The 16,707-nt window shown below is 47.8% G+C and overlaps 8 protein-coding genes across 8 annotated transcripts; 3 read left to right on the top strand and 5 right to left on the bottom strand.

The window, feature by feature from the left end:
• Positions 1-1,002: 1,002 nt before the first annotated feature.
• N7446_001441 (uncharacterized protein) lies at positions 1,003-2,118 on the top strand (the record flags this gene model as incomplete). The annotated part of the gene is made up of 4 exons (XM_058510190.1): positions 1,003-1,041; positions 1,117-1,166; positions 1,253-1,672; positions 1,734-2,118. 4 exons carry the CDS (start codon positions 1,003-1,005, stop codon positions 2,116-2,118), a joined length of 894 nt encoding a protein of 297 aa, XP_058375726.1.
• Positions 2,119-3,436: 1,318 nt separating this feature from the next.
• On the bottom strand, positions 3,437-4,651 carry N7446_001442 (putative proline racemase; the record flags this gene model as incomplete). Its single annotated transcript, XM_058510191.1, has 1 exon — positions 3,437-4,651. One exon carries the CDS (start codon positions 4,649-4,651, stop codon positions 3,437-3,439), a length of 1,215 nt encoding a protein of 404 aa, XP_058375727.1.
• A 592-nt stretch (positions 4,652-5,243) lies between these two features.
• Positions 5,244-6,525, bottom strand: N7446_001443 (uncharacterized protein; the record flags this gene model as incomplete). The annotated part of the gene is made up of 5 exons (XM_058510192.1): positions 5,244-5,611; positions 5,661-5,725; positions 5,779-5,896; positions 5,957-6,323; positions 6,373-6,525. 5 exons carry the CDS (start codon positions 6,523-6,525, stop codon positions 5,244-5,246), a joined length of 1,071 nt encoding a protein of 356 aa, XP_058375728.1.
• A 2,023-nt stretch (positions 6,526-8,548) lies between these two features.
• On the top strand, positions 8,549-9,916 carry N7446_001444 (uncharacterized protein; the record flags this gene model as incomplete). The annotated part of the gene is made up of 4 exons (XM_058510193.1): positions 8,549-8,861; positions 8,917-9,046; positions 9,099-9,547; positions 9,603-9,916. The coding sequence occupies 4 exons, from the start codon at positions 8,549-8,551 to the stop codon at positions 9,914-9,916; spliced, it is 1,206 nt and encodes a 401-aa protein (XP_058375729.1).
• Positions 9,917-10,594: 678 nt separating this feature from the next.
• Positions 10,595-11,704, bottom strand: N7446_001445 (uncharacterized protein; the record flags this gene model as incomplete). The annotated part of the gene is made up of 4 exons (XM_058510194.1): positions 10,595-11,288; positions 11,353-11,431; positions 11,486-11,501; positions 11,564-11,704. 4 exons carry the CDS (start codon positions 11,702-11,704, stop codon positions 10,595-10,597), a joined length of 930 nt encoding a protein of 309 aa, XP_058375730.1.
• Positions 11,705-11,978: 274 nt separating this feature from the next.
• Positions 11,979-13,782, bottom strand: N7446_001446 (sugar porter family MFS transporter; the record flags this gene model as incomplete). The annotated part of the gene is given in 5 exon segments (XM_058510195.1): positions 11,979-12,332; positions 12,384-12,740; positions 12,796-13,506; positions 13,563-13,582; positions 13,593-13,782. The coding sequence occupies 5 exon segments, from the start codon at positions 13,780-13,782 to the stop codon at positions 11,979-11,981; spliced, it is 1,632 nt and encodes a 543-aa protein (XP_058375731.1).
• Positions 13,783-14,232: 450 nt separating this feature from the next.
• Positions 14,233-15,414, top strand: N7446_001447 (sialidase family protein; the record flags this gene model as incomplete). Its single annotated transcript, XM_058510196.1, has 1 exon — positions 14,233-15,414. One exon carries the CDS (start codon positions 14,233-14,235, stop codon positions 15,412-15,414), a length of 1,182 nt encoding a protein of 393 aa, XP_058375732.1.
• Positions 15,415-15,665: 251 nt separating this feature from the next.
• On the bottom strand, positions 15,666-16,697 carry N7446_001448 (dihydrodipicolinate synthase family protein; the record flags this gene model as incomplete). The annotated part of the gene is made up of 2 exons (XM_058510197.1): positions 15,666-16,187; positions 16,239-16,697. The coding sequence occupies 2 exons, from the start codon at positions 16,695-16,697 to the stop codon at positions 15,666-15,668; spliced, it is 981 nt and encodes a 326-aa protein (XP_058375733.1).
• Positions 16,698-16,707: the final 10 nt, after the last annotated feature.

The raw sequence follows: 16,707 nt of genomic DNA on the forward strand, positions 1-16,707 counted from the left end.
TTTATGTACTAGGGCAGATACTCCTTTCCGCTCCGAACAAAGGGCATGTTGTAAACGAACCACGTCATAAACCTAGAGATTTCACAATTAGCCTCATCCAGAGTCCCACGAGGAACGCTGGAAACGAGATTAACCTGGGATATATCATTTTTCTTCGAGATATCTCCCTTTCGATATATATTGAATGCTTTACCGTCTCTTTTTTTTTTTTTTAGTCGTGATGAGGTGCTTGCAAAGAATGCCGCTGACGATACACAAGAGATGGAAGAATGATACTCACCCGCTTGGTTCTAGAGTTTGTGTTTTTGAGGCTTTTTTTAACTACTGTACCTTAGTAAGGAGCCAATAGTACCTGAAAGCGGAGAGATTATATTGCCACAATGGTTCCCCCACCCCCCGTACAAAAGGAACAGGGTGTCCACTCTGACGTAGGGATAATTGTGTGGGCACTCAAAATCTGCGCTGGGATGCGGGTCTTGAGATTGCGATTGTTTGCGATTTTGATGACCATAGTGTATGAAATCTACCTTGACACTGGCCTATCTACTTCAAGTTTGCTTTTAGTAAAACCCAGCTTATACAATATCAAGCTTGCGATGTGACGCTCTCGGTCAGTGGCTGTGCGTATTATTCCGCATAATTCCGGTGCATAACCAGGGCGACCAAGCATCATGGGTGTTTTGATATTGAGAACCTCAATGTTGTTTCAGGCATAACGTTATATTATATCATACAACTATCAATGCATAGAAACAAAGCTATCAAGTACTGGGGCTATTGCCCGGGTGATCGGAATTTAGTGGCAACCGTGTGCTGCCGAGTGGCTCCCGCATTGGCCGCGAAAAGTTTTCGGGTTCGGGCCCATCCCTTTGAAATCTTTTCTCCTCTCTCAATCCTCCACCACTTCAAGTGACCTTAACTCTCCTCTCTTTCTCTTTTATTCTCTGTCTGCTTTTTTGTTCTCCATATCAAAATGGCCACTACTACCACCCCGCCCCTCAGATGGGCGCTTTCGACTTCTACGGAAGAATTTCTTTCGCTGTATGAACCCTTGAAACCGGGGACCAACCACCTCACCTCCGCTACCCAAGTCAACTAACTTTCTTTTGTATACAGGGAGCTGCTTGCTGTGCTATCACACACGGTGCGGCCACGCCACTCGACGTGTGAGTTAATTCGTTATTTGAAGCGATTGAAGCTATATACAATCGCCGGAAACATGAAACTTTGACTAACAACGGATCGCATACAGCGTCAAGACCCGTATTCAGCTTGACCCTGTCACCTACAACCGTGGCATGATCGGTGGTTTCCGCCAGGTCATCCAGAACGAGGGTGCTGGCGCTCTCCTGACTGGCTTCGGTCCCACCGCTGCCGGTTACTTCCTTCAGGGTGCCTTCAAGTTCGGTGGATACGAGTTCTTCAAGCAGCAGTCCATCAACATGCTCGGCTACGAGACCGCTAAGAACAACCGCACTGCTGTCTACCTTGCCTCCGCCGGTATCGCCGAGTTCTTCGCTGATGTCGCCCTTTGCCCCCTTGAGGCCACCCGTATTCGTCTCGTCTCCCAGCCCACCTTCGCCAGCGGTCTTCTCCCCGCTATGGGTCGTATCATGAAGGAGGAGGGCATTGGTGCCTTCTACTCCGGATTCGGACCTATCCTCTTCAAGCAGTAAGTCAATTTTTTGGGATTTTCATATCAGCCCTATTTTGTGCTAACGCGGTTCTCACAGGGTCCCTTACACCATGGCTAAGTTCGTCGTCTTCGAGAAGGTCTCCGAGGCCATCTACGCTCAGTTCGACAAGAGCACCCTCTCCGACGGCTCCAAGACCGGTATCAACCTCGGCTCCGGTCTCGTCGCTGGTCTCGCTGCCGCCGTCATCTCCCAGCCCGCCGACACCATGCTCTCCAAGATCAACAAGACCCAGGGCGCTCCCGGTGAGGGAACCGTCACCCGTCTCGTCAAGATCGCCAAGGAGCTCGGTATCCGTGGCTCCTACGGTGGTATTGGTGCCCGTCTGTTCATGGTCGGCTCCATCACTGCTGGTCAGTTCGCTATCTTCGGTGACATCAAGCGTGTCCTCGGCTGTGGCGCTGGTGTCGAGATCGGCAAATAGATCATTCGAGTATAATAGAGTCTGGAGGATAATAGAGACTGCCCTTAGAATTCCCTTTGTTTTACGCCTTGTCCATCCCCCACACACGATGTACATTACTTTGTCTCAATTTCTTTCAAGAACAGCCTCATCTTATTTTCACATTTCCAATTATTTCCTCTGTATTCATAACATAATTAGTCCTGCTCTGTCTTTTGATATTGGGGCGTGACTGCGACAAGCAACATCTAAATCCTAAGTCCGACGATCTTGCAGATAGGGCAATCCTAGAAGGACCCCCATTCTAGGCGTTTGGACCCTACCTACGCTCACTAAGCCTGATTACATAGGTCTTATGCAGTAATCGTATTTCAATGCATTAATCGCTAAAAATCCATCAATTTCTTGGCAATGCTAATGCCCTGAGAATTGGCGGTCATAGATCCGAGGTACTTCTATTTACTATGCATCCGCCTAGTAAAATTAAGTCACTACCATCCCGTATAACGAGCAACTGGCTTCCTGGCCCCAAGATACTTTCATTTACTATGTAAACCCCTAGTTAAATGAAGTACCTAATAGCGGCCAATTTCCAAGCAAGGTACTACTCCTAAATAGGAAACAGATGCTGATATCAAAACTGCGCATCTGAAGGAAACCAGCTATTCTGCGTCAGATTCTTTTTAAAGAGGCATAAAGAAGGAAAAAATCGAGTCAAATTTTAATGTATTTCCTATTCCTATTTGACAAGATGTCTTCCTAGCCGACCGGGGCCAGGAAGCCAGTTGCTCGTTATACGGGATGGTAGTGACTTAATTTTACTAGGCGGATGCATAGTAAATAGAAGTACCTCGGATCTATGACCGCCAATCTCAGGGCATTAGCATTGCCAAGAAATTGATGGATTTTTAGCGATTAATGCATTGAAATACGATTACTGCATAAGACCTATGTAATCAGGCTTAGTGAGCGTAGGTAGGGTCCAAACGCCTAGAATGGGGGTCCTTCTAGGATTGCCCTGCAGATATCTTGTCAGCGAACAACATGCCGCTTCAGCGAAGGAATTACGACCATCTTATGATCAAAATCGGTTACATCAGTGTTTTGATGGTTCTGGTCGAGGATTAAAAGGTCCGGACATACGGAAAAAGATGGGCGTTGTAGTCGCCGCTGAGTACCGCATTAGCGGCGTTGCTACTAGAAGCGAAGAATGCTCATCAAGACGGGAAGCGGCCAGTTGATCACTTGGCTACCATCAAACAGTCGTTAGATTTGACAGCTATCAGTCCCCTGGACATGCTGTTCCCATCCTTACGTATGAGCCTAGGCCAACAACCTTCTATAAAGCGATATCGCGAACAGAGAACCCATCCACACCAAGTCCATCTTCTTTTTCCACCACGAACGAATGGTACCCGGTGTAATATCCATATCCCTCAACTCGGGCTCTGACACTCCGCTGCCCTTTGTCTCCCTCGGCCTCATCAAACACAGACCCAACAAAACCAGAAAGGCCATTGTACGCCCGAGTCACTAGGGAATTATAGACTCTCTTCTCTCCAACGGACAAAGCACCCTTGGCACGTGCTAGGGCAACTCTTGCAGCGACACAGCCACCAGTCGGAGAACGATCAATCTGTTGATTAGCGAAGAAACATAGACCTGTTTCTTCGCTAGTTGCGTCCAGTTGGGCACGAGAGGCTGCAGATCCCTCCGACGCATCAACATGTCCCAAGTTTCTATCTGTGATCATGATGCTATACAAGAACCCTGACTTCCCGGTCAAGATGTCTTTAGTGAGGTATTCCAGATCGGGGTTTGCGACCACCGCTTGCTTCAGCAATTTGGTTGCAATATCCATCTCTTGGAGTTTGACATCACCCAAGCCACCAGGGAATCCTAGTTCTTCTGAACTGATCATAGCATAGTAGGCACCACCATAGGCAAAATCTACCGTAACAGACGCTCTTCCTTTCAGCTCCGGCCACTGGTACTTCTCAGACAATGGAACCTCCAGAGAGATAGCCGTCGCAAACGAAGGCACTGAAATGAATGACACAGGCCTCGAAGGATCTGACTTCCCCGATTCCAGAGTCGGAACAGAAACTTCAACAACACCACAAGGAACATGCAAGTTAAGCGCGGTAGTACCAGAAGCGGCATCATATTTCAACTGCTTCCGACGTGGGAAAATACTCTCATCAATATCAACAAGGAACCTCCCCAGCGCGATCGTCGCATGGCCACACATAGTCGAGAAGCCTTCATTGTGCATGAACAAGACTCCAATATCAGCTTCTCCGGAAGCGACCAGCTCTGTTTCTGGACGTAGAATCGCGCCATACATATCGTAGTGGCCGCGGGGTTCGAGCATCAGCACCCGTCGGAATTGATCAAATTGGCGTTTGGCTTGGGCGCGCTGTTCGAGTAGGGTCCCTGTCAATGGTGGGATACCTTCCCATATAATTCGAGTTGGTTCGCCTGCTGTGTGCATCTCTACGCAGGTTATTGGTTTGATAGGGCCCGCAGATTCGAAGGGGCGTATAGCTTCCATGATGCAGGCAAATTGTATAAATTGAATCGGAGCTCAAGCGATGCAATTGATTATTTGAGAACGCAAATGGTAGTGGTACGAAATGCGTTGATTTTTTGGAGATGCGGAGTCTCCCCTGGAAGCGGTGCTGGCGCGTATCCTTACCTGAAGAGGTAAGTGGGCAGATAAGTGGGCGGATGTCGAACATAAGGCGCGAATAAAAGCTGCATATGTTTCCGCTAAGATTACATATCTCTGCTTCAATACTTCATGTACCAGCTTGAAACTTTATGTGTTTGCTCACTATCAATCAAATGCTTCCGTTATCGTATTGCAACGCGTACGGTGCTAATTGCATTCAGATACATGATTTCATGATAGACACATGTACCCGGAGTCAGTTGCGGTGACGAAAAGGAAGTGTGACACTACACAAAACGGTATGCATGTATGGGAGTGTTGAACCCTGGGAGACGCTGTCGCTGTTCATAAGCGAACACTATGAGCTTCGAAACCATGCGTAGTCATCAGCAAATGTACATAATAAAAAAGAAAGGAAAAGAAAAGAAACAGTTATGTCCCTCCCAGTACAATTGATACGATAACGCGTTTCTTAGAACTTTTTACCATATGGCTCATAGGTGACCGATATTTCGTCCATCCTCTCAATGCCAGCAGCCCCACGAAGAATGGTTTCGTCGCTAGTGTTGCTTTTTTGGTGCTTCATAATGGTACTTTGGTATGTGCCACTCTTCTGTTCAACAATAGAGGAGCCAGGGCCGGGGAGCGAAAGTATGCCGTACTTCCGGCCACTTCCATACAAGGGCAATTTGTAGGAAGAGTTACCAGGGGTGCTGCTGTCTTTGCCATCCTTCCCATATCTGACGCGAATGTAGAGAGGTCGAAGAACAGGGATTGTAGAGCACATAATAGTCACGGTACTCTCAGTTGCGGACCAGATAAGCATTGGTACAGTATCATCTTGGGATGGTCAGTTGTGTTTATTGAGAACAGTTTGGAGGCCACTAACATATGTACTCTGACGCGTTGAGCCCCGACAGAGCCACGGTGCGGACAATTCCACAGACTCCAGCGCTGAATTATATCCGTCAGGAAGATTCCCAAAAATGTGGTAGTTCCGGACTTACAAGACTCCAAGGCTAAGACCTAAAGCCACTGTGATTTTCTCTTTTTGTTTCATGTTGAGATCCCAGACAACGAACCATGGGAGAATCGCGAAAGAGAAGTCGGCGGCGACAAACCACGCTGGAAAAAGTTGTGGTTAGCATTCTAAATCCGTTTTGCGCGGAGTTGTATGTTACTCACAGCCAACAGTGTAGCCAACCTTAGAAAAGTCCAGCCAGCATGTTCCCTTGACAGTTGGGTTCCAGCTCCTTTCGACCGGGGTACATTGCACGATCACCGTGATACTGGCAAAAACAGTGATAAAAGCAGTGATTGCAAGGCAGACCCGAATGAACCAAATCTGGATGTGGTTCCGAACGATGCGAAGGAGAAACATTCCCACAGCAGCTTTTCCTACCCCAATGACCATTATCCCGGCCACTTGGCTGAACAGCTCATACTTGACTGCTGTAAAGTAGATCGCTGGGTCCCCGACATCAGCAAGCTTTTGCCCAAGGCCGTAGCGACTTGCCTCGGTAACTAAAGCCGTGTAAGCAATTTGCAGAATCTATTTGGAGTCAGCCTTTGGCATTAAACGGAACATACGAATCGCTCACCAGCGAAAGAATGCCCAGATAATCATCGGCACCGACAGCGTTCAAGATACATTTTCGTGTATAGAGCCTTAGCCCCACAAAGACAGCAAATATAACGACGTGAACCCAAAGAACTGCATTTGTCATAGGTCCTAGACCGCCGTAAACACCCATGTTGAATATGACCGTCTTGAATTCACAAATTCAGTACAATGATCATTGAGATGATTAAAGCTGAGGAGCTCCAATTCTTCCAGGAGTATGAGGTTGACCGTATTAGTATGAAAGTGTTTATGATGTGTAACTTGGTTACCGTTATCTCTTGCTCCCGACTCGGAGCAAGGTACGCTAGGACGTGATCATTATGCCCTTCATTAAGCCTCACATGCTACCGATGAGAGAATTAAACCTACGGGAGATTAGGATTTTAGAATTGTGACCTGTAGGGTGGCATATGAAACACCCACTGGCACATGTCGGGCTCTCAGGGGCGTCCTACGGGCTCGGGATATCCATTTGTGTATAGTTTTAGGCGGGTAAGCCTCGACCGTATCCGAGTGACAGCCCCACACGAGTAAGTCCGGGAAAATATTGATAGGTCATATCAACCATGATGATCCTATAGACCCTGTCAGCATATTGGACGGAAAATATACAAATGTGGACCGGCAATTAAGCTACTGCTCAATATAGTAAGATGCGGGACCACAGCGGACGGCTTTTCTGACAGATAACGGCCGGAGGTTACTTCAGAGGCAGTGAATTGCCATTGGTCGCTGGGTGGGGTGCATGCGAGAGTCACTAGTATTTCCAGAAATGCAACTCACGTAGAGAATGAGCTGTAGGTTATTTGTCCTTCACCATTAAAAGACGTCCAAGAGCGGAAGATAGTCCTTTTGGGAGATGAACCATCGAGTCCTTGACCAAGGTACCGGGATACATGCGAACGCACCACTATTTGGGGTAAGCCATCAATGATGATAGAGTAAAGACAACCTCGTTGGCCGCTGTCACCCAACGGCCGGGGGCAATAAAACTGGGACAGTCTAAATCCGCTGGAGCCCAGACTCGTTGCCGATTCCACCTAGCGCAAAGAGCACGAGCTGTCTCTTTGGATGCCTTCATGTTCCCGCTTCCCCGGTTATGTGGATCTGCAGTGGCGTAGCCAGAATAGACAGCGATTATTCCTTAACATAGTTGACAACGTACAGGTCCCCTTCGCTTGGGTGTGAACTATCAATCATATGCAATGGGAAACATTATCATATCTGTAAGGCTCATGGAGAGATAATGTGGAGAAATTCTCCGCTCTGGAGTCGGGGTGATGTCCACATTTGGTTTGGTGCCAGCTGTCAGACAAAGACGTAAAACACAAAAGTGATAGATAAAATCCATATCGAAAAACAAGGTTCTGGGATTTGAAACATCCGTCTTCCTTTCCAAAATTGCTCTACGTCCATATACGCGAACAGCGTTATCCCGCGCTTGGAGCGGGCTGGTTTCGAGCCTTTGCGGGAGGATAACATGTTGTCAAGTGAACAAATCAGTGTAGCTTGAACACATCAACGTAGAATGGATGTAGGTAGTTGGTCCATCCTTAACACGCAGATTGGTATGTCGATCAGAAAGATGGCTAACAAAGTTGCTTCGTGGGAGACGAGAAAACTGATATATCAAAATATTCTACAGTATGACATGCCAATCTCCGAAAAGATGCATTCACAGGTCGTCAAAGCAGCACAATGCCGCTCGACAATTTCGACCAATTTCCCCACTTCGGATGGCGGAATTGAAGCCGGATTGAACGGGCGAGCGATCGAACGGCTAAACTGTACGGCACGTTCAGACCTTGGCGTTCTGGCGCCTCAAACCTTTAGAGCGCTACTAGTTAAGGGCGAGTGCTGCGCATTGATACTGCATTAGTGGTGAGGGGTTTTAATCTTCGAATCCACATTATATCTGGCTTCATGTTCTAACTGGGCAATTGCCAATCCATTGGCGCTGCTGGTCGAAGGATAATTCCTGTGATTTTTCGCTCACCATGTGGCAGCCCTTAGTGCCATGTCGTCTTCATGTATATAAAGCTTTGTGCCGTAGCCTGCATGTTGCTCGGGTCTTGCATGATCTTTTTATCCACTCTCCTATACCTGTCACAAACGTGTTGTGTCCAGCCGAAGCTCGATCTGAACAGTCCGAAATGCCTTCCAAAGTACTATCTGACACCGACCAAATTATCACCTCTCTCGATGCAGTGGAGCCTGAGGTATTTAGCGGAAACGAGGTAGAACGCCTCAAAGTACGTGCAGCAGCTCGCCGCCTACTTGCCAGGGTTGAAACGCCTTACGAACGCGCTTGGGGATTCTGTTTTGAACACCCTGCCGTTTTTGCTGCTTTACAAACTTGCATTGATGTAGGCCTGTGGAAATCCTGGACTATGGTGGGAGGTGGCAAGAAGACCATCGACGAGCTAGTGGAACTTACCAGTCCAATTGTGGACACAAACTTGCTCCGTAAGCCATCATCCCAGATAAACTTCGCTCCTTTTGACTGACATCTTGGATACAGGTCGGTTGTTCCGTTTGCTAGCGGCATTCAATGTCATTGAGGAGACATTGGAAGACACATTCAAACCAACCCCGTTTTCATACGCCATCGGTGAGGAAAGTACCAAGGTTCGAGCATCCATTCAAGCAGCGTGCGTACGATCCGCCACTTAAATCTAGTCATCATACTCACAGGTACACCAGAACAAACCAATATATTGCTGCTGGTCACAATCTGCCCGCATATCTAGCCCAAATCTCCTACAAGGAGCCTACTGACGTCAATGTGAACAATCACTCGGCCAGCGATCCGGATGGCCTTAACTTCTTTGAAAGACTGCAGAAAAGTCCCGATTGCCTTGAGGCCTTTACCGGCCATATGGAAGCCTGGACAGCATGGAAGACCCCCTGGACCAAAGTGTACGATACAACTCGTCTGCTTGAAAATGCCAAGCTGGGAGATGGCTCCCCGCTAGTGGTTGATGTTGGTGGAAATACCGGAATCGACATCTCACACGTCCTTGCCAAGCATCCTGACATTCCCGCTGGGGCACTAGTTCTGCAGGACCTTCCGGAGGTTATTGCCAAGGCACAGGTTGACGAGAAGATCACGGCAATGAATCATGACTTCTTCTTACCACAGCCTGTCAAGGGTGAGAGAGACTGAAACGTACGCATCAAGTTCATCTATTAACATTTAAGTCATAGGGAGCCGTGCTTACTTTATGCACGCTGTTCTTCACGATTGGCCAGATGATAAGGCCAAACAATTGCTGGAGAATACTAGAGATGCAATGGTCAAAGGCTACTCAAAGCTTTTTATCTATGATATCGTTCTTCCGCCTACTGGAGCTAGTATTAGCCAGACCACGATGGATGTGGAGATGATGTCGTTGCTATCCGCTTCTGAGCGTACACAAGATGCGTGGACGAGGCTGTTGACTGATGCTGGGTTGAAGATTGTCAACTTTTGGCCTGATCCTCAGGAGTATGAGATGATCATTGAAGCTGAAATTGCGTAAATTCATGACGAGAAAAATTTGAAAAATGGAAGTTTCTAAAAGATCACCATCTTTGAGCTATTCGGACTGTTCAAATTCTAATCTGTTCAGGCAATCGTATGAGTAAGTAAAGAATTATCACAAATAGATCTCAGAACGTACTTTGTCTGGCGTGTCTGGCGTTTCATTGGACAAGGATATCCAATTCCTCGGTTGGCAGAGTCAAAGAGTGCTTAGAAAAGTGGTAGATGGGAGAGTAAGAGGCAAGTCAAAAAGTTAGAGGTAGGTAAGAATAAATGATGGTCGCAGGAAGGATGTCTCTTTATTATAGCCACAGGCGAAAATAGAAGCCGTTAACTCTGTTCCCTTTAAACTTATTGACAGCGGAAGACCCCGAGACGACAGGAGAGAAGAAGAGAATGATTATTCTCTAGGAAGAAACAGCAGATCAAATAGTCATATAACCTAGGGCTAGCAAATCACAAGATCTGAATACTGAGGCAAACATGCCCATATCACTTCCCATGATATTTTCAAGATCTTCCTGGGTGTTCTTTTAACAAAACTACGAGATCTTAACCAAATTAATTGAGGCACGAATTCATTAAGGGGTAGTGGGAATAACATATAGCTTTCATGTTACATTTGATCAAACACACACACCTGTCTCGTATTTAGCTTTTCGCTCGTATGGATGTCTCAATTTTCGCATTGCACATTTTCTCGATCATCGTGGAAGATCACGGCCCCCCAGTTAGGCCGATTGAATCGCTTCTCTCCAAGCGTGTTGACTAACTGATCAATTTGCGCCACCTCTTGATCGTCCATCACGAAACACTTTTGCAGATTCCCCACGATACGCGTCGGTTTGACGCTCTTTGGAATCACACTCCAACCTTTCTTCACACCCCAGCTTAACAGCACATTCCCAGAGCTACATGCTCTCCTGTCTGCAATACCACTCACAATGGGATCTGTGTGAAGCGTACTTCCACTACCTCCAAGCGGCCCAAAAGCAGTTTGATGGATGCCTTTATCAGCGCAGAGAGCATTCAGTTTCTTCTGAGGAAGCAAGGGCTGAATCTCCGTTTGATTCACGGCAGGAACAGTGTTACAGCTCTTGAGTAATTTTTCAAGGTTCACGGTCGAGAAGTTCGCAACACCAATCGCCCGGACTTTCCCGGTTGCTAGCAGCTTCTCCATTTCGCGCCACGTATCTGTGAAGTCCCAGTCTGGGTCGTGTGTGGTACGGTCTTCCTTGCCGTATGTTCCTGGCGATGCGGTGGGTAGCGTTACGGGCCAGTGCATCATGTAAAGATCGACGTAGTCTAGACACAGGTCGTCTAAGGACTTTTGGAGGGCGGACGTAATGCGGCGGTGATCGGAGGACCAGCTATGATTCGGGTAGAAATATCAGCTTTGAATAGATTCCTTTGTGCTCATGGAGTGTAGCTCACAGCTTAGTTGTTACGAAGTATTCTTCTCGGGGGACGTCGGTTTCCTTGAACACTTGTCCGATTTCGGCTTCATTTCCATCTATATTCGTATGTTAGTTGTGTAAGAGTGAGGGCTAGCTTAATAGAAACGCACATAACGGTGCGCAGTCCTGAGATCCACATCACACGTCAGCTTGAATGCAGTAAGATAATGAGAGGGGAAAAGACTTACAAAGTGTCTATAGCCGGCTTTGAACGCAGCTTTCACAGCCGCTGCCGCTTCGCCAGGGCCAGCCTTCCATGTTCCAAAGCCAATTGCAGGAATTTTGGCTCCCGTGTTCAAGGTGAACGCTTTGTTCTGAAGTCCTGCCATGGTGAATTGTGTTTCAATTTCCTATGATCGTGACACAGGAAACTACATTAGCTTTATCAAGCTCTTGCGGGGTATAGCGCGCAACCACTGGAGCTCTCCGTTTAAGCCAGACAGCGGAGAGAAAGCCGGAAGTCGATGCACTCGCAACACCTCCGACCTCTCGGAATGATACCGCATCCTACGACTAATGAAGCAAAACGTCGAAAGACTTTTTAGGTTACTGCAATGTTCATATCTCGTCTCATATTAGGCAGATGATTAACTATGCGTCAAACTAAGCAGTCTCCACATGCTCGGCGCGATGATTCTTTCCATCGTCCCTGACAGCTTGAATCTTGCTGTTCATCTCCTCTCGGACATCGCGTCTCATCTTCTCCTCCTCGGTGGGGTACGCATGCTTCCACATGGTCCACAATGGGCGCTCGAATAAATCGTCCATACTCTCCATCGACCGACCTTTCATCTCTGGCAGACAAAAAAATACAAATACAACCCCCAGATACGTGAGCATTGCATATAATAGGAATACACCCCAGCCCATTTCAGTGATCATGTTTGGTGTGGCTCGCGTAATGCCGTAGTCGACGATCCAGTTGATAAAGAAACATATAGCCATGCAGAATGATCGCTATTTCTGTTAGTATTCTTTTTACTGAGATGAGATTTGGTGAAAACTCACAATTCTGGTTGGGAACACTTCAGCTGCGACCACGTAGCAAGCGACAGAGTGGCCGAAAGACCATCCAAACGCGTAGATATATATCCAAACAATCCCAACAATACCTCCGGCAGGAGTCCCGCCTACACTATCCGCGGTGGTATCAGTGAAGCGAAGGTATAATGCAAGATATAGCATGGCTGTGGCTTGAAGCGTTGCTCCAATAAGAAGGGGAATCCGACGACCGATGCGATCAACAAGGTATCCCACGTAGATAATCGTGACAACCGTCTTCACCACTCCATATACACCGGTGGTAAGTAAGCTGGAGGAGCCACTCTTGACTCCAATCAAGGCAAAAATCTCCGGTGCGTAGTACTGAGAGCCACGTTAGCCATAGGACTACCAAGTAGGAAGAATGAAGGGAACCCACGTTCAAGGAGTCAGTACCCGTGAATTTGTGGAAGAGGAATAACATAATCGACAAGAAGAAGCGCTGGAAGTTGCTCTTCGATGTAAAGATGTCCTTGAATACAACCCAATAGTTATGTCCCACGAAGCACTCCTGCTCATGTCGAACCTGAGCCTCGATCTCACGGAACTCAGTCTGCACATATTCATGATCGGCAGGAAGTTTCCGCAATTTACAAATATTCTTCAGGCCTTGCTCGGCCTTGCCATGATTGATCAAATATCGCGGAGTCTCTGGAACGAACGGAACCATCAGGCAGAGCAAGGCACCAGGAATGATCTGAATCCCCATCGCCGATCTCCATTGGGCGTCGTCATACTCAACACCTGGGAAAGACCACTTCGCAACGCCGTAGTTTACCCAGAACGCCAACATGAGTGAGGTCACAATCATCAGATTGTATGTTGCAGTCATCGATCCTCGCACAGATTTGGGCGAGTTCTCTGCCAGAAATTGGGGAGTGAGCATTGAAGATGCACCGACTCCCATGCCTGCAATGAATCGTCCAGCAAGGAGCACTTCATAATCGGCAATCATTTGCATTACCGCACCAATCACAAAAACGATGCCCCAGCCAAAGACTGACCATTTTCTACCGAAATAGTCCGACGTTGGCGCAGCAAGTAGGGCACCAGCTGATCCACCTGCTGCAAGCATGGAGGCGATTGTTCCCTGTAAATTGTCAATCATCCATCAAAGAAAGCTTCCAGTGGGGAAGGTCAACTTACCTTGCGGTCATCTTCCACGGCTTGAGATACGTTGTTCAAACCGAATGCATTTCTGAAGGACGGAAGCGTCAATATTCCCCCCTATGTTTCCTGTGTCAAATCCATAGAAGGATCCTCCCCAGGCAACGGCAACGAGCAGATAGAGAAGGCGAAGATTGAAAATCTCCTTCGGATCAGTCTTCGCCTCGCTGCTAAACCAAATGCTTGTTCCTCCCGCCATGGTAGCTTCGGAGGGTATTCTCAACAATCGTCGATGATTTGAAATATATCACAGGCCTCTGAGGATTCCTCGTAGGGATCGAGAAAAAAAAAAACCGCGAATGGCGGGATAGAGGTGCGGGTCAATATATAGACAACGTTAATTTGTGTCCAGCCAAACACGCCACTAGGATTTCCTACGTCAGGAATGTAGCTATGCATGCCGAGACCTCCACCTTGCGTTCCCCATGGGGAAGTGGGGGAGTGGAGTGGAAGCATCGGATTCGGACTGTCCCCCGGAATTTAGCCTCAAAACTGCATCTCGGGGAGCAAGCCGATGGATGGGATCATCTTTCGCATTTGGGCCACGGGCGAAAAACTATACAGATAAGATAAGGGTCATAAAATATTTGCCAGCTGTCGTCCGACAGTTTCAAGCATCTACACTGCCCTTTGATCACAGCTAGTAACGATGGCAACTACCACGACTCTGCTTGAAGGGCCAAAATTTGATCCAACCCTTCAACAATCACCAACCCGACCCTACAGCTACTCTGAAGCCTACATCCCCGCTCTCACTTCACAATGCCATGCTTCCAACCTCCTCCAGCTCCCAAATGGTGACCTACTCTGCGCCTGGTTTGGCGGAAGCATTGAAGGTCGACCTGATATCTGCATTTATATGTCCTGTCTTCCAGCAGGACATAGTTCCTGGACAGAGGCAGTGAAAATGACGCACGACCGCACACGCAGCGAACAAAACCCCGTCCTCTTCCGTAGTCCCTCGAATGGAGAAATTCGACTGTTGTACACTTCCCAAGATGCGGGGAACCAAGACTCGGCTATCGTCAAACAGTTGATCTCCGTCGACAGCGGTACTACTTGGTCAGAGCCAGCCGTCCTTTTTAGTGACCCGGGCACCTTCATCCGCCAACCTGTCGTCGTACTACACGATGGAGCATGGGTTGTCCCCATCTTCAAATGCCGCGCTGAGCCAGATACACGATGGCTAGGGAGTGATGATATATCCTGTATTCGGGTATCAAAGGATGAGGGCCAGACCTGGATCGAGAAGGAGATCCCAAACAGCTATGGGTGTGTACATATGAACATTCAACGACTGAAGAATGGGTCCTATCTCGGACTCTTCCGAAGCCGGTGGGCGGACTGCGTCTACCTATCTACTTCTTCAGATGGATTGGACTGGATTGAGCCTAAGCAGACTGTCCTCCCGAACCCGAACGCAGGTATCTGTTTTGACGTCCTTCCATCGGGTCGGGTAGTTCTGGTGTATAACCACTCGTCAAAGCAGGACGCTCTCGGTCGGAGGAATGGTCTCTATGATGATATCAGTGACGGAACCGACACAAGAGCTAATCAGGCTACCAAGCATGGGAAGGAGGCGTTTTGGGGAGCGCCTAGGGCCCCGTTGTCTGTTGCTTGGAGTGACGATAATGGTGCTACCTGGAAATGGAAGACCCTAGAGGAGGGAGATGGGTATTGCCTGACTAACAATAGTGAGGAGAAGCTCAATCGTGAGTTGTCTTATCCTAGTATTCTGGTGGAAGGTAACAGGACTATCCATGTCGCATTTACTTTTTGGAGGCAGCGGATAAAGTATATGCAGTTGCGAGAAGACTTTTTCGAGGCATGAGCTTGTACATCTATTCTTGTCCAATATATAGAATTGACCATTCTCTACGCTGTTAGTGTCGCATTGTCTTATATTAAATGTAGCACTATTCAGTAAACAAGTCAGAAGGGTGTCTGGTACTATACAGGGCCAAAGGAACGCTGATAATGAACGGACCAAGAGGTATGTATGCGAGATACTTTTCACTGGCTCATTAGGATTTTATTTGCAAATTTCGTTCAATAAGAAGGGTATGTCTATATCTTAAATTTCTAAACTCCATCCGGCAAACTCTGCTCTACCTCTACTAGATGTTGCATCACCTTCACCACCCAAGCCGACTTCTCCTCTCCACAAGGAGCATATGGCTTCCGAGGCCAAAAAGCCTTCAGATCGGTTATACTAGCCAGCGGTCCAGCAAAATGAGCAGTACCAAACTTAGTGGCTGCAATACCTTCCTTGCATGCCTTTTCCGCTTGAGCGACCAGGCCTTGTAATTCGCTCGCTTCCTTGGTCTTCCCTTGATTCCACAAGGAGTAGAGTTGCGCAACACATTTAGGGAACACATTGGCAATCCCAGTAACGCAACCACCCCCGCCACCAGCAAGACAAGGAATAAGCCAGTCTGATGATCCAGCATAGACGGCGAACTGCTCATGGGTATACTCCTGGGTGAGTCTGGTCACTTTTCCAGCATTTCCGCAGGTCAATTTCACCCCAACAATATTCGGATGCTGGGCGAGTTCGGATAATGTGTCGGAATTCATATCAATGCCGTTACACATTGCGGGGAACTGTTTCGCATTAGACGAATGGTTTAACCAACAGCAAATTGAGAGACTTACACTGTAGATAACAATGGGTAATGTTGTCGCATCAGCGACATCTCGGTAGAACCCAACAATAGCATCCTTGGTAACTGCCTTGGCCCAATAGCTCGGCGGGAGCAGCAATCCAAAACTTGCGCCCGCACTCAGTGCATCCTCTGCCAGTCTGATCGACTCATTTGTGGATTGGCCGCTGATTCCCGCGACAACAGGGAAGTCTGGGCGACCGAGATCCACGGCTGTTTTCCTGGCAATTTTGACCAATTCTTTCCTTTCTTCCGCAGACAATAAAACTGCTTCAGCAGTAGTTCCAGCAAGTACTAGGCCATCGACACCACCGCGGATGAGGTACGAGAAGAATTTGTATGACGCGTCGTAATCGATTTCCTGTCGGGGTGTTGGTTTATAGAGCGAGATGACCGGACAGTAGATCCCCGGTGGAATGAAGGTAGCTTTCTTCGCAATGGTAGAAGTCATGGTGTAATTA

The sequence above is a fragment of the Penicillium canescens genome (assembly GCF_028828765.1).
Source record: "Penicillium canescens strain IBT 15451 chromosome Unknown utg000002l_segment0_segment0, whole genome shotgun sequence".
NCBI classification, from domain to species: domain Eukaryota; kingdom Fungi; phylum Ascomycota; class Eurotiomycetes; order Eurotiales; family Aspergillaceae; genus Penicillium; species Penicillium canescens.